At 43.9% G+C, this 16,570-nt stretch overlaps 1 protein-coding gene across 5 annotated transcripts in view; it reads right to left on the bottom strand.

The window, feature by feature from the left end:
• The window catches only part of CACNA2D3 (calcium voltage-gated channel auxiliary subunit alpha2delta 3), an 891,383-nt gene that overhangs the window by 697,711 nt on the left and 177,102 nt on the right, over nt 1-16,570 (bottom strand). For all 5 annotated transcript variants that reach the window (XM_035723841.1, XM_027586868.1, XM_027586871.1 and 2 more), the window contains exon 3: nt 6,226-6,342. In XM_035723841.1, coding sequence (XP_035579734.1) covers nt 6,226-6,342 — 117 coding nt within the window. The remainder of the gene's footprint in view (nt 1-6,225; nt 6,343-16,570) is intronic.

Below are 16,570 nucleotides of genomic sequence, written 5' to 3'. Positions count from 1 at the left end.
GATGAGAAAGGAACAAAGGCAGAAATGTCTTCTGGATGTGTGCAGTCACCTCTACTGACTGAGAACTAAAGGTCCTCCTAGCAATGCTAGGTGTATCTGGCTCCCGAGACTTCTACAGCTCATTCTGGACTGAGTATCTAAAGAGTCCTTATGATCTAAGCGTTCTTGTATACAGGAAGAACCAGTTCTCGTCTTAAGAACCCTCCCTTAATTTAGAAATTTACCAACAAAATGGTTGATTTCATTTCTAACTTAATGGGTATCCTTTTGAAAATATTCCTCACTGACAATTTGCACAACGTCTGCAGATACAGATGAGTTTTTAAGTCAGAAGTATTCATAGAATCTCTGTCGTTCTTAATCCCTTATATCACATAGATGTTTGGTACAGATCATGCTTTCCTTGAGTGCTTCGTGCTCTTCATGCTTCAGTGTATGTATTTACATAAAGACACAGATGTGTTTTATCATCATACCTATGTAGACACACACCAGTCAAAAAACAGCCAGAGAAAGTTGCTTTAATAGTACCCTCTAGCTTTTTTGGAAGATTGGCATAATCTCTTCTGCAAGGGGAAGAAATCCATTTTTCTGAGAAGGCAAATGTTTATTAAATGCAAATACCGATATTCGTTACCCAGGAAAAACGTCTTGCTGCATGTGGAATTTCTCGATAAAAAGCTTTCAAGTCCCAGGTTTGTCCAGATAAACCCTTATTGGTGAACCGATGCGTGAATGCACCGAAATTGAATTACTGTACAACAGCAATTACTTCCCACAACACAGCTATAAATGGGAATCGGTTCTGCAGTGAACAGCAGGTAGCTATAGGAGAGGAGAGGAACTTAATATATAATCTCGTCTCTTTCAGCTTTTCCCAAGAAGCAAGGATGTTTATTTTTAAGCAAAACACTCTTTTTTCAAGTGCCTGATTTAACATTTCATCAATGTAAATCAGAAACTCAGTAAAACCAGATTATTTATAGGACTGAGTGTCAGAGCACGATCAAAATGTACTCAGTACCTTCATGCAAGGTTGGAAAACAACAGACTCTTCACTTAGAAAGTTTAGGGCCAGCTTGTGGTTTGTGTCTTTTCATAGTCCCCAAGAAAATTCGTTCTTTTAGACATTTCTAATTAATTGTTTTGGGGAGAAGATGAATTCGAACAGCAAATGAAATACTTACTGTTTTGCCCGATAGGCTACCCAAACAGAGAGCATCCTACAATCTTCTCTCCGTGTGTGAAACGTGTTTAAGTTTGTGGAGGCCTGAACTCTGTCCAGCGCATCAGTGAATGTCCTGTGAATGGACTCCTGGCCCCCAAAGCAGGAACAACTCTGAAGCCGGAAGAAGGCTATGATTCTGACCAAGATCTGTGTGACGAAGGCAGTGCCTGCCCAGACCTCCTCCACAAGATCAAAGGCAATCACCATTCTGGAGAACTCACCCTTAGAAAGCCACTCTAGAGAATACTAGGATATACTTATAAATTCTCCAAAGTCCTTCTGTTTGTTATTTCCTGGTTTATCTACTTTTTTCTGGTTGTGCTGCTCTTCTCGATCATACAGACGGTTCCGAAAGCACAGGATCATGCCATCCCCGGGCTGTGGTGGAATCTGTCCTAAAAGTACATGCCTAGAATCAGAGATGCCCACAGTTAACGCAGAATGACTCCCTACAGATTTTTCTCCAAGTGCAGGCTTGTCTGTGCCCGCTCAGAGCTCCCTGGGGCCTCAGATGATCCTTCCAGCTGTGTAATGGCGTATGCTACTCCTAATGGAGGCTTGGATTTTAAAGACAAACGAAATGCTGGGGCAGCCTGTCTGTACAACCGTACCATGGAAGGCACATCTTTTGGCTTCTCACTCCCCTCCAATCATCAGCAGCTCAGGAGGAAGGGGAGCTGGGTCAACTGTGTCTCCCATCAATATTTCAGATGAGCTCTGACTAGTGACACAGTTGAGCATTTCCAGGTGTCACTTAGGAATGCCCCCCTTAGGGGTCCACTGCTGGCAGAGGACTGACGGGTACCAGTTCCTCCACGTCCAGCATGTGGACTGTCTTCCTTGAGATGTTAATGAACTAAAAAGCAAATTGATTCCATTTCTTGTCCATTTGTGAGGACTTCAAACTTGATAAATTGCTCAGCAACATCAATTGAGGGCTTGATAAGCATGAATATTTTCCAACAAAGAAGGTGGGAGAGAATGCTTTGGGCACAATTATCCTGTACACAAGCAAATAGCATCATTGCATCAAACTCAATCTGGCTTTTAAGTTAAAATAACCTACACGTCAACCCTCTGAGTGGATTTGAAAAAATTATTTAAACCACCAGTGGTGTTAAAAAGTGCTAGAAAATATTAGTTAAGACATGCTACCATAATGATGGCACCATTATGTTAATGGCAATTATGGAAACTAAGGTTATCTGTAATTTGCTAGGCTGAAAAAAAAAAAGTTACATATAGTCCATTACCAACCAGATGACAGAGGTTATGTAATGGGAAGGCCACTTTGGGTTTCACATTTACTCCAGACATCTGACAGGGAGAAAATAGGACTTTCTGTGATAGGATAATTGCATAGTGAAGAGTAATTCAAACAGGGAACGAGTATGATAAAATCACTCTGATTCAACTAATCACTGGGAAAAGTGATGGGGGAAAATGATGAAATCAAGCCAGAAGAGACAGAGAAAAGATCAACATTGTTTCACAGCCAAGGAATGACAGGCATGTGAAGGGCTGGATCAGGAGTCCTGCTCCCTTTCCCGGCAGTGATGGGCTAACTTCACCTACCTTCACAGACCGCAGGAGTTAGAATCGCTTTCTAAATTGCAACTGCCAGTCTCATAAATATTTTATAGACATCCACGGAAATTTTAACCATCCATGTTGTTTGTCACCCAGTTCTTTCTTCTGTATGTTCCTGAGTCTTCCCACCCATCCACCTCGATGAGCCCTTGGCCCTGGATCAGTGCTGTGCAGGAAGGCACTAGAACCTCCCACCTGACTCGGGTCACTGGGATGGGGGCTGGGAAACAAGATTTCTGGTGCATCAGAATGATGGCGCAAATTCCAAACTCCGTTCTTTTCTTGGGGCGTTTGAGAAAGGGGGTCCCTGCTCAGTGGGAGGCATGGGATGGGACAGGAAGGGCCCCTGTTGCACTGTGGTTCATTCTAGTGCACGCAAATAATGAACCCGCTGCAAAACTACAGGCAAATTTTCATTTGAGGTGTCTACTCTTCTAAAGCTCACCAATCACCAAAAAGACCTTTCCTAGTTGAGGTCTCATTATCATATGAAAAATAGTCACACCCACAGCTCCTTGGCCACCACATAAAGCAACATGGGGGGGGGGTGTCTCTCCTTAGCCACCTCCTTTCATTCCCAATGCTACAAGGCTCAATGATGGTTGCCCATAGTACTGCCTGGCCCACAACGGCACCAGGCCCATCTCAACAGCAAAACTGCCTCCAAACCAAACCCTAACCTGACATACAAGCCCTCCTTCCCGTTTAAAGATTGGGAGCAGGGAGTACCACATATCACTGGACCAGTTAACCCAGATTTTATGGCATCAACTGTGTTTCCAAAGGGCCTTTTACATCTACTTTAAAATACACAGTTCAGAGAATCCTGGATGCCTTTAGTCTGGGTACATTTCAATCCAAATAAAGCACCTTTTTTTTTTTCCTTCTCAAGGGAACCACACCAACCATATCAGTCTCTTTTTTTTTTTTTAACATCATGAATTTAAAACCAAAGATTTCAAATTTAAGTTCCCTCCTGTCATCATCCTTGAAGCTTTTTAAAGCTTCAGACTCTCTCATTATGAAAATACTTACAAACTAAAAGGTCCCTTCACCAGCAATGTAACAGCAAACATTTACTGAAAGCTTACCATTCTCCAGTCCCTGTGCAAAACAATTTGCACAGATACACTCAGAGGCACGGCAATCCTACCGTGTGGGATGCAAAAGGACCTCCCCTGAGCCTGCCCACGTGACCTGGGCCAGTGACCTGCCCCGCCAAGCCTGCATGCTCATCTCTAAGCCAGTGATACAGGAACAGCATCTCCCTCCCAGGGTGGACACCAGGATGAAATGAGATGATATATAAAAAGTGCTTAGCATGGGGCCTGGTGCAGCGAGACTCACTAAGCATAAACACAGATTAGTAAGTCTCCTACTCCTCCTAGCATCTCCACGGAGGTAAGTGAGGAAAAGAGGTCTATCAGTTCCTTAATTCTTCTCACCAACCTTTCAGACGCCATATGGGCCCCCTGCCTCTGAGCGCCAAGTCCAGATTCTGGAGCTGGCTGGACCTCTGTATCATCCTGCTATGCTGCACAAGTTTCCCCCTGCCCTTTCCCACCCTCCCCTCCCCACCAGAGTGCCAGGTCCCAGGGCTTCCTTGTCTGTCAATTGCAGAGGCAGAACCTAAGGAAATTTAGATCCTTTTCTGCTCCAAAATTCTGTGATTCACAAAGGAATCCAAGTTGAAACAAAAATAGCATTTCCTTCCCTCGAATTGGCAACATTGTTACTAGTATTGAAAACAAAATAAAACATTTTAATTTTTTGCGAGGATTCAGGCAAATGAGCACTCACATGCCACTGCTGCTGGAGGAACTGGGATCCTGCACAACCTTACCTGGACAGAAATGTCCTCGCATGCAGAAAGAGCTGTCAAGATGAGGTTAGCATCTCTGAAGTGGCTTCTGCATTTCAGGGATTTCCCTGCAGGATGCTGAGGGCATGCAAGTGATGAAGAATGTGGACTTGGGTCCCTATGCCTGGACCCTGTCCCTCACTCCCCATGTGACCCTGGAGAAGGGACTTAACTTCTGCCTCTCTCACCTTTTTTTGTAAAAGTGGGATAGTATAATACCTCCCGCTGGGGGCTGTTCTAAGGACAAGCGAGTGCACGTAAAATCCTTAGAGGAACACCAAACATATAGTGGTGCTGAGTCATTTGATCTATTATTAATACACAAGAAGACTCACTGCAGCATTATTTATATCAAGACTTGCAAACAACTTAAATATCCAGATTTGGAGGAACAGTCAAATCATCCATGACACACCCATAGCTGGAATGTGATGCAACCATTTAAGAAAATCATGCACTAGAGTGATGCCAAGGGCAGCTCACACTATAATGGTGTAGAGAACTGAAAAGAAGCTGGACGCAAAAGCAAACAGGCAATACAACTGCAAATTTGAAAAAGAAAAACACAAGTACATGCATAGAGATGCAAATTTAAAAAACTGGAAGGAAGGAAACACAAGAACACAAGTCTGACTTTCAGGTAATTTTTTTTTCTGTTTGATACTTTTCAGTATATTCCTAAAGTTCCACCAAAGGGGTGTTCATTTTATAAACAGAAAATAGTAATTATGGTGGGCTTTGGGGAGGGGGCTGTTGCATTTTAATTTCAGGTTCTGAGGTTTGAGATGTGAATGGCTACCATGTCTGTAAAGAATATCACTTGCTTTGGGGCCTCTGAACGGCACAGTCAGTTAAGCACCTGACTCTTGGTTTCAGCTCAGGTCATGATCTTGGGGCCCTGATCTCAGGATCTTGGGTTCGAGCCCTGAATGGGGCTCGGAGCTCAACTGGGAGCCTGCTTGAGATTCTCTCTCCCTCTCCCTCTGCCCCTCCCACTCATGTTCCCACTCTCTCTCTCTAAAAAATAAAACAAATGATTCCTTAAAAAAAAAAAATAGCACTTGCTTCAAGATAGAGATATAAGGACACACAGGGATCACCATGAAGCTCCCAGGGCTGGCTGTCAGAGCAGTATTTCTGTAGCAAATAAAAGTATTTTTTTTTCTTCTAAGACATTTCAGAGTTCCCACCAAAAAGTCTCAACTTATTTGATTAATAAAGCGGCAGTATGAAGCTGCCATTCACTGAGCACTGCTTATGTGCTAAGTAGCTCAAAATCATAACTTTGATCTTCACATGGCCTGTGTGTTTTTCCCATTTACAGATGAGGAAATTGAGGCTTGCAGGGTGGTTTACTGAAGGTCAAAGCTCAGTAAGTGACCAAGGCAGCCACTGAACCTAAGCCAAATTCATGCTCTTATCATGTTCATGTTACCAGAACAGCTGAGTCAACTCTGATCTTGGAGAGCTGAAGTCATCAATGCCAGTCCTCTGAAGGTGCTTCTGTGTCTCTGGGCAACACAGAGCGGAAACCAGAGGCACTTACCCGCATGGCTTCAGACTTTTTGTGAAACATCTCTTCCATGTTCTTTGCCAGCTTTTTCACCAGTTGGAGACCATCAATTTCTTCTATGGCAACGTCTTTCTCATACTCTTTGTATTTCTGTAAGGAAGGAGGGCAACAGGAAAGGCATAAAACACCATACCCATGATTTCGGAGCACATCTACTTACAAGGAATAGATAGCACTGCCTCTATTGGATTTGGAGATATTGGACTGTATTTCAAAATTATTAAACCAGCTAAGGAGAAATGTGAAAATTGGCTCTAGCTCTCTTAGACACTTAACTAGCACACAGGAAAGGAAAAAAAAAAAAAAAACCTAAAGCAATCAAACTCTTTATCATCCATCCTCTTCAGTTCTTGAAATCAACACTCTACACTTCCAACTTGACCACACTCAGCCATTCTTCTGGAGGACTGCCCCAGATTCATTAGCTATCCCACAGCCAATGCCACTAGAAACTGACTATTCCAAATGTGTCATAAAATAAAAATGAAGAAATTTAACTCTTGTGTGTGTTTTTTTTCCTTAAACATCACTAACTTAATTTTTTCATGGCCAAAGACTGGGGACTTTGGGAAAGTAGTTTCAAGGCTATGACTGTAATGTATAATTATAGCAGGAGCAAGCAATCTATAATCCTTGGGCCAAATCCAATCCATCACCTATTTTTATAAAGTTTTATCGGGACAAAACCACACCCATTTGTTTATATATTCAATCAAGTTTAGTAGTCACAACAGAGACCAGATGACCCATAAAAACTAAAATATTTACTCTTTTTTATAGAAAAGTTTGCCAGCTCCTAAACTGGAATGGAAATTGAAGAAAATCATATAGCAGAGCATCTCATAAACATTTTATAATGACAGAATCCTTGCTATGGATTTTAGTATTTCAATTCAATCCACTAAATATTCATTGAGGACCTCCTATGTACCCTCAATGAGCTCACAGAAATCAGAAAGTACAGTGAATACAAAAACCATAAAAACAAATACTTTATATATTTCATAATGGGTTCATCTGTTCATAAGAGAATGATTTGACCCATAATTTACTCAAATTCTCAAAGACAATTTTTCATTTAAAACCTATCACACCCTAGTGACTTATCTGTTTCACCAGCACTTCTCAAAGTGACACAAGATCCGCTGAGGGTTCCCTGGGACCCTTTCAGGGGCCCACCAAGTCCTCCTTTTCCCCAACAGCATATCTATGTGAAACCAGATTTTCTTCACAGATTTCAAAAAATCACAACAGACTGAACACAGAAGCAGATATGAGGATCCACCTGTCTTCTCTTTAACCATTAAAAAGATTTGCAAAAAAAAAAAAAAAGTGCCACTCCTTTTTTTGTTGTTGCTTATTTTGGGAAATACAGTTATTTCTCATAAAATACCTATTTATGATAACATGTAATGTGTTTTTATGCTTGAATTAGTTAACTTTTAAAGGTCTCAGTTTTAATTTCTAATATGGCAAATATCAATAGATGTGACCCACATGAGCAGAAGCTCTTAGGGGTCCTCAGTATTTTGTAAGAGTGTAAAGGGGTCCTGAGACCCAAAAGTTTGGTTTAACTAAAGATTTAATTTTGTTCCCACCGGAAAGAAATATTGTTTATTAGTAAATACCTCCCAAATGGAGTTTGAAATACTTCCAATGTCAACAGAAATCCCTTACATTTATGTAGCTAATAAAAGGCTGGGGGAACTGAAATTATTGGGGGCTTGATATTTACCCTTCCTTATTTGTTAGAAGAACCTGAACCACTTACTAACCCCTCACCCCAGCCTCCTAGTTAGAAAAAACAAGAGGCTCCACATCTTAGCTTGGCTCTCAAGACCTTAAGAGTCATTTTTGAAGTGGAAAATGTAATGGCTTTTTAATGGAAAGGTCATTTTTACAATAAAAATTTGTATTTTCTCCCCTTTTCCCCTTCTTTACTTAAAAAAATGTAAACTGAGAAGAGGCTGTTTTTCCTTGCCCAAAGGAAGTGTGTGTGTGTGTGTGTGTGTGTGTGTGTGTGTGTGTGTGTGTGTGTGTGTGTGTGTGTCATCCAAAGCACTTCCCTTCCGAGTTCAGATTTCCAAGTCCTTTGAGACAATGATACTGGGTGTTTTAAAAAGAGAAGAGTAGAGTTTGAGGACAGAGGAAATGACCCTTTGGGAATGAACATAAGAGAGAATCCTTCTGACCCCTGAGACCAAAATGAAATCCCTGGAGTCTGAGGGCATCTGACTAGAGTTCTCAAGAGCCCAGCCCTAGACACTGACAGAGCCGAAGTGAGAAGGGCAGGAAAGGGGCCCCCACACGGGGCATCGGGGCCTCTGACTGAAATGTCTGGCCTAAGGGCTTGGTATTTCTGAGAATTAAGGTGAGCCTAAGGAAATAAACAAAACCCTATTCTAGACTGCCTAAGTCTGGACCAAGATAGACATCTGCTACATTACTTGTTGGATGTTCTGAGCTGCTCCGCATTGTCCTATAACAGACTACGGGTTGTAAATGACATTCTTCTCCTTGCTCCCTGAGAACATCCATAAAAATCTTATGTGTTTGTCTTGAGAGTCTCTCTCTTGCATCTCACCTGGAAAACAATCCCTCCTTCTAGCTTTCCCCTCCTCCTCAACACGGCTGTACTGGTTCTTCAAGATGACGAGACTGTACCTTTCCTGGAGCTCCAGTACACTCTGTGCTCATCTCTCCTGGCCCTGGGGCTTGTGTGGCCTGGGGGACAGGGACACGTCCTTGTGCTCACCCACCAGCCCACAGCAGACACTCACAAGGAAGCAGACTTCTCTGAATGAAGCTTGTGGCAAAAAAAATTTCAATGTTACAGTATAAGGAGTATGCAAGTAGGGATGCAGCTACATTGTTCTGGGTCCTATAATGGTGATCTCTCCACCCTTTAACAGGTTGACTGGATTGTCCCGAGATGTGGGGCTCCAACCAAACCAACCGTGGCTCAAGCTAACAGCATCCTCTGGTGTATGAATAAAACTTCAAGGACAATCACTGGAAATGTTCCCTAAGTTCGAATTTAAGCCAATGCCTTTGGAGCCAAAAATCCTGAGGGTTCTCTGCTGACTGCCAGATGTGTTCCAAAAGCCAGCAGCTGAGGCCAGCCTATACCCAAGGCTGATTCACTATCAAAACTACAAAGTTCAAGAAGTAAAACAAAACAAAATTGCCAGTCTAATATTTACAGAGTCAATATAATAAATCTCTGTCTTAAGTAATTCTGTAATGAAAGGTGATCTAGAGCCGTAAGATAAAGAAAAATAAAATGCATTTCACAATTAGCTTTTGGCTGAATCTTCTGGTTTTTAGATAGGACCCCATTATTCTGGTCATATCCATTCTTGCATGTGTTTTTCTCCCAAGAGACCTCTAGAAAGGAATCAATTTGTTTAACTTTAACCATCCCCCAAGTTTTCAGTGAGATCTTCCTGCATACTCTCTTCCTCTGAATCTGCTCTGTGAAAAGGAGCCAGTGACTTTATGGAGGGCTAGTCTCCCAGGCCTACTTGTGCCTGGTGACCTAGCTAACCAATCTCAAGACAAAGCTCCTTCCCAAACTAAGGACTCCAGATCTGGGACGAACGTAACCATTCACTGGTTCTATTCCTCTGCCAGACTAAGTCCTCTCCCCTCAGGACATGTGACAATGCATCCTCCTTGCCAATGAGCCAAGCCTGTACTACTTTCTCCCCACCCTGGGGAAGTTATCCCATAAGCAAAAAAAAATCCTGCTTTGCAAGATGTGTTAACACCTGTTGGAATCGGGTCAAACAGCTTAATGCCTTACTCTTACCAGGAAATATTACACTTTGCTGGAATCAAAAAATTTTGAAGAACAGAGAGAGTAACACAGTGATAGCCATTAGCCAATCGCAAGCCCTTAGTGGCTTGGGATGGTCATATACATCCAGAACTTTTAAAAATGTGCCTACTGTAAAAAACCAAGCAATTTGACCTCCAGGAACCCGATAAAGGAAGCTACAACAGACAAAACCATCCCAAATTGTGTAAAAGAATGTAGGAAACATGCACACACAGTATGTTACAATATGTTACAGATAGTAATCAGTAACTTTGTGTTTTAAATTACTAATTTGCCACATACACCCATACATACGAACACCCTGCTAGAAGGACATATGCCAAATGTTCACATCTGGCCGTATGATCACCAAGGATTTTTCTCTTTCTTCTCTTGCTTACCTGTATTTCCTAATTTTTACAATGAACATACTATTTTGGAAATTAGAAAATATAAAAGTTGTAGTTATGTGTGAATAGCATATGGGCACCTAATAAACAGATTTCTTTAGGGAAATGTGGTCCCAATTAGAATCTCTGTAATTAAGCAGCATGTCTTCATTAGCAGAGCCTAAGGAAGTCAGTAAAATGAGTCCTCTGTGTATCACGGGCTCAGCACGGGTGCCGGGAGCTTTTCACATATTAATTTGTCTAAACCTCACAGCCACCCTGAGAGGTAGGTATTATCCCCAAATTGCAGATGCGGAACTGAGGCACTGAGAGGTTTTAGTCAGTAGTTGGAAGTCAAATGGCTAGAGCGAGTTTTAAACCTATTAAGGTCTGACTTCCAATCGCTAGGTCTTTTGAACTCGGGGGCAGGGCGTAAGGGACCGACAGTCCAAATATTTGCAAACTTGTTTCAGAGGGCCCATGTCACTGCCTTAATGACCCCTGTCTTGTTGCTCTTGTCGCCAACGGTGGCTTGGACTCGCCAAGAGAGTCAAATACCAAAATCCGGAGACATCACCTGTCCAGCGAGGGCTTACAGCTGCTCGCACAGACACAGCACACCGGACATCACAGCAGGGGACTCTGTCCCTCTGAGGGCCACTGAGGGGGTGAGCTTGGAGCCTGGCCTCAGAGGAGCAGACATAGCTCTTGAGAATAAAAATATCTGGAAAGATAAGAGCAAGCCCACTCTGAAAGGAGTTCCTGGAGCCTTAATTATAAATTACTCCCTGGCTGTGTTTGGGCTACAGAATGTCTTTTGTTCTCCAAGGTACGAAGAAAGACCTGGAGGCAGCTCACCCCACTCTCTTTTTCCTCCAGGAGTTGCCACCTCCCTCTCCCCCACAGCTGTGTAGGCAGTGAAGCTTTATTTCCTATAGCTTCAAGGACTGCACTAGCAGTTACATCTGCTTCATAAAAAAGCAGCCGTCCTTCAACCAGGAAAAGGAGTTAGGAAAGTATCAGCAGGTCCCTGTAAACACACAAAGGAAGGCAGAGGAAAAGACAAACATCAAGGAGATACCATGCCACCTCATTAAAGATTCAGGCCAGTCGGGATTTGAATCCTGTCTCTGGCACATGTCACTTCTATTCTGTGTCTCCGCTCTGCCAGGCAGGGTACTAGGCACAAGCATGATGCTGAGGAGGGCAAAGCTGAAGAAAGCTGGCAGTCTGTTGGTCAGGAGTGTTCTGATGAGTAAACAGGCTAAGAAGATACAACGTCATGGTTAAGTGCCCTGATGGGGTGGTCAAGGCAGTGACTCCCTGCTTGCAGAACCCTTAATGGATGACAAGGCTGGGAAGGAGGGAGACAAAACAGGCAGAGGAAGCAGCAGGAACAGAGGTCCAGGAACAAGAGCCTGCCTGGGGCTCAAGGAAATACCCCCTCCTCCACTTCACTGGTGCATGGATGGCCAAGGTGGGGACTCTGCTGAGAGATGAGGCCAAAGAAGTAAGCAGGGCCAGGCCATCAACGGAGTGGGCTAGGATTAAGATTTTGGACCTTATCCTGATTTGGGTAGGTGGGTGGGGTGTGGAGGTGGGTGGGTTACGGAGACAGGCAACAGCCAGGGCCATGGAAGGGTTCAAGGGTGGGAGGGACTCAGTAATCCCATGTTTGCTTTTAAAAAAGCCTCAGTGTGCAGAAAGGGTAGGAGGGAAGTAAAACTGGACAGAGAAAAGCAGCTGAGGGACCCAAGTGGTCAGGATGTGGGAGACGGCACGGTGGAGAGGTGACAAGAGTCAGAGGAATGGGAGGTGGGCTCCCTGGAAGGGCTGATGGCCGGACACAGCAGCTGTCTGGGCTGGCTGGTTGGCCATGTCACTTTAAGGAAATCACTGAACCTCCTGGGCCTCAGTGTCTTGAGTCATAGCACCAGGGATCATGAGGCCCCTCTTGCAGGGGCCTGGGGAGTGGGAGTGGGGGAGGACATCTGTGAAAGCCCCCAGCGCAGTGCCCGCACGTAATGCCCACTCCAAATCCTCACGCTCCTGTTTTCTGTTTTCCCCCTTTGTCACGTCTGCTACGGAGGATTCTAGTGAGTGCTGTATTTTCATACAAACGCCTTCCAGGACTGAAACTCTTAATGTAAGAGACAAACTCCAACAGGTTGGCTGATGATATTGATACTCTTCCATTGGCCACCCCCAGCCTCTGGGCTGCCCCCCTGGGCTCGAGGCAGTAGCCGGAGAGAGACCTGAGCAACACAGCCCAGACCGGGGTGGAGGCAGAGTGCAGCCCTTCCCAAGAACAGCTTTCTGCATTCATAACCCAGAAGGAGGGCAAGGCTGGGACCTTTTATTCCCTCTGTCACAAGAGAACATCTGAAGCTTCCATTCCTTCTGTTAGCAGAATCAGCATTTGGCAAGAAATCTTGTGATGAGCCAAGAACATTTATCATTTGAGAAGGGAGACACAGAAACGCATTATTTCTGCAGCATCTACTTTGCCAGATCATTTCACACAAACACCAGGAAGAGAAAAGCACTACTTCACTGTCAGAACACTTAATGTTGTTCATACATTTGGGTCATTTTTTTCCTACGTGATGACTGCATATCTAGAAGTGAGTCACCTGGAACAGACCCCAAAGAGGGGGCTCCGGTCAGAAGACTTCTGACCAATCACAGGTAATTGGAATAAAAGCCAAACACAGGAGAGAGGCTCTGAGTACCTCTGCAGCCACACCATGAACAAAGGGCCTCCTGCCGAAGACAGATGCAGGGATTACTCTTAGCCAAAGAGCTGGTGCATCTGAACATGGTCTCTTGGCCAAATCTTCTCAGCAAAACCTGAAATTACATCTCTAGATTCAGCATCATTAAATCACTAGATGAGGACTGACAGAAGGTCCAGGGGAGGAGATGGCAAAGCAAGGACCTGCCCAAGTGAGAATCTGGGGAGCTGGCCTCAAAGCCCATGACTTGAGAGAAACTGTGAGAAACTGGCCTGCTTCTCCATCCCTCCCCTAAGCCTCCAGCACTTCCCTTGAAAACCCCTGACCCAGATCCCCCAATAAACCCTGTCACTGGGAAACCCTGGAGATAGGCTAAGCCCAGAATCCTGAAAGGTGGCTTGTTCACATTAAGAGCTGAAGATACTTCATGTTCCTACTTTAAGGTTCAATTTTCTATCTTATTCTCATTCCTTCAAGCTCTGAAAGAACCATAGTACAGAAGCCAAATTCATTAAACCCATCATTTAAATAAGGATCACACTAACACACAAAAAAAGGAAACTAAACTGAACTCACTGCTATTTTCATTCTTTCAACAAATAATTAGAAATAGCCTACCATGTGCCAGGTGGGTGGAGGGAATAGGGGACTATTGACAAATGCATGTATTCCCTTGGGGTATAAGGAAGCCAATTTTTGGTCCATTTCATTAAAAATAAGGGATACGCAAGTTGGAACAGAGATGCCTGGATAATCTCAATCTAAACTTGAGCGCTGATATCCCACCTAGCCATTCTGCATAGGTCTCCTTCCAAGGTTACACCTGTGTGCAGTGCAGGTAGATCATGTCTGCCATATGTGGGAGGGTATTGGGTGTCTTCTACTGAGTGCCTAACAGTCTATAAAGCACAGACATATACTTCTCCTTGAGAAGGGAGGGATGAAGACCAGGAGTTATGGGCAAATCAACAGTTCTATAAACAATGAAAACTTGGCCAGGAATAGGAAGGACATCACAGTCACCAGGGAGGTAAAAGGTTCCAGGGAAGGATATAAAACAATGAATTTGCCAAGGGTCGAAGAAAAAGGGATGACTGTACAGCATGTATAATTCCCTGCATCCTGGGAGATGAAGTCTATGAAGTGTGCTGTTAACGTCCTGAGACAGTCATGAGCCACCACAAGGCGGCTGATAAACAGAGGCAGGACCTCTGTGACCAAGGCTTAATGGACAGTGGTAACAAGGGTAGGATGGGGAGAAGGGGAAGAAAGGGAGGGGAAAGTCCCTTTAGACGTGTGTAAACTCATCAGATCTCCCTCCAATGGGGAGAAAGTGATACAATTCCTCCTCTCTCTCCTCTATCCTATTCCTAGCAAAGGTGGCTAACCATGATGGGATGAGTGGGAAAGAATCTGCATGGATTTTGCTGGAATACTATTGATTTGGAACCTGGTAGTAGCATCCTGCTTGGCTTAGAATCACTGGCTGGGGTTCAAGACACAGGAAGAGCAACAACATGCATCCCACTTGCTAGGCAGTTTGGCAATGTGCTAAGACCAGGGACTTTTCAGCTAGTACACTAAGTTCAAGCATCACCACTCACTAGCTTTGTGACAAGTTGCTCAGCCTCCATCAGCCTCCTTGCCTTCATCAGCAAACGATATGACACCAGACCTCCTAGTGTGCTTAGGATGACCAAAGGGGGCCAAGTATGTAAAGTACCCAGCAGAATGCTGGACACAGAGTAATGCACTCCAAAAATGGTGATGGTGTTGGCGGAGGTGGTAATAAATTCTGACATTTGTTCTATAATTTCTGAGAATGGTCATTCTCTTGCCTCAACAACAAGAAGATACTCTGAACATATGTTCACAGTCTAACCGATGAACTAGCCCCGAAGGCTGCTCTGGGCAGTGGCATTTTTCAAGTACATTTCCAAGGCACTGAGGGTCTTCAACAGTAACTCTTTGGGGAATGGCTCCCTGCTGGCAGGAACTGGATGCTAGAAGTCTCTATTTACATAGAGGAAATGACAGTTTTTAGATATGGTACTAGAGGTGTTGCAATAAAAACTAATCATCTACAATTTTTGGATTCTCTCCTTACAGGCAGTGTCATTTTCTTATTATGACATGAATGTACTTGGTATTCCTCTCGACTCAATTACTGCATACAGAAGTGTCACTTCAAAATACAACACTCCAAAGCAATTATGTTTCCAAGTAAATATATTTCCAAATCCTTTAAGCTGATGTTAGGAACGCTTCTTCTTAACCATAACAAGGAACCCAACTGAATGCGTGGAACCCTAGGTCACAGAAGAATATTTTTCTATTTAAAAATGGAAAGTGCCATTTTGTACAAATAATTCTGTTTCACACAGGTAATTCTAATCGAGTGTCTCCAAGGTCCAAAAGCCATCCACAATTAATGCAGTGCTCTTCCAGATCTAGTTAGGTGGGGAAAATCCTTACAAAATACAGTTCTTCTCTGTTAAAGCCATCAGAACAAGAGACAATTTGCAGGAGAAGAAGAGACCCTTGCTGTTGAGCAAGGACAGAAGGAGGGAAGACAGGGCACCACACTACGACCCAAAGAACAAACAGAGGGCAGCCAGGGAGCAGCTGGGCTCCAACTTCTGCAGGGCTGAGGCACTTGGAGGTCACCTGTGAGATCCGGACGATCACCTGCAAGCAGTTCTTGCTCTGTGGGGAGAAAAGCATGGATATGGACCACCACTGAAGACAGTAGAGTTTGCTCAGCGTGTTACTAAGACCTTCCAGCTGGGGGACGGAGGTCATGGTCTGGTCTAAATGGCTTCTCTGGGTGCCTTCTGGTCCTCACTGCAAAGGAGCACTGCCATAGGAGTTACTGGGGTCCCCTGGCCCTCGTGGCCCTGGCATCCTTGCTCCCAGCTCACTGTCTGGAGTGCCCTCCTAAATCACAGAGTTCCAAGGACACTACTCTTCAGAGCAGGTGGCTCTGCAGTGGGTGGTCTCTGACAGATTTCTAGTACTTTCGGATTGTCAGGTCCTCAATTAAAAGATGGGTATCTCTCCTCTCCCTGTTTTACTGTCTATACTTCTTTTATTTTTTAACCTTGATAAGTCTCATAAGCTTTTACTGTTCAACACAGTCAACTGGACAAATGCTACTGATAAATTTTAGCTCTGTGGAGATAAAACTGAGTGTGAATGCTGCATTCGATTCCTGTTTTATATGAGAGAAGTTCAGTCAGAGGCAAGCTACTAAACCAGCTGTTGATACAACCATCCTTGCCCTAGCACGGTGGCATAACTCACTGCTTTGAAACAGGGAAATTCATCTGCCTACTGAACAAAATCAAATGATCTCAATGCTTCTAAAAAAAAAA

Source organism: Zalophus californianus, chromosome 1 (genome assembly GCF_009762305.2).
Source record: "Zalophus californianus isolate mZalCal1 chromosome 1, mZalCal1.pri.v2, whole genome shotgun sequence".
NCBI lineage: Eukaryota > Metazoa > Chordata > Mammalia > Carnivora > Otariidae > Zalophus > Zalophus californianus.
Note: the sequence above shows the minus strand (reverse complement) of the source record. Positions and strands in the feature narration are given on the sequence as shown.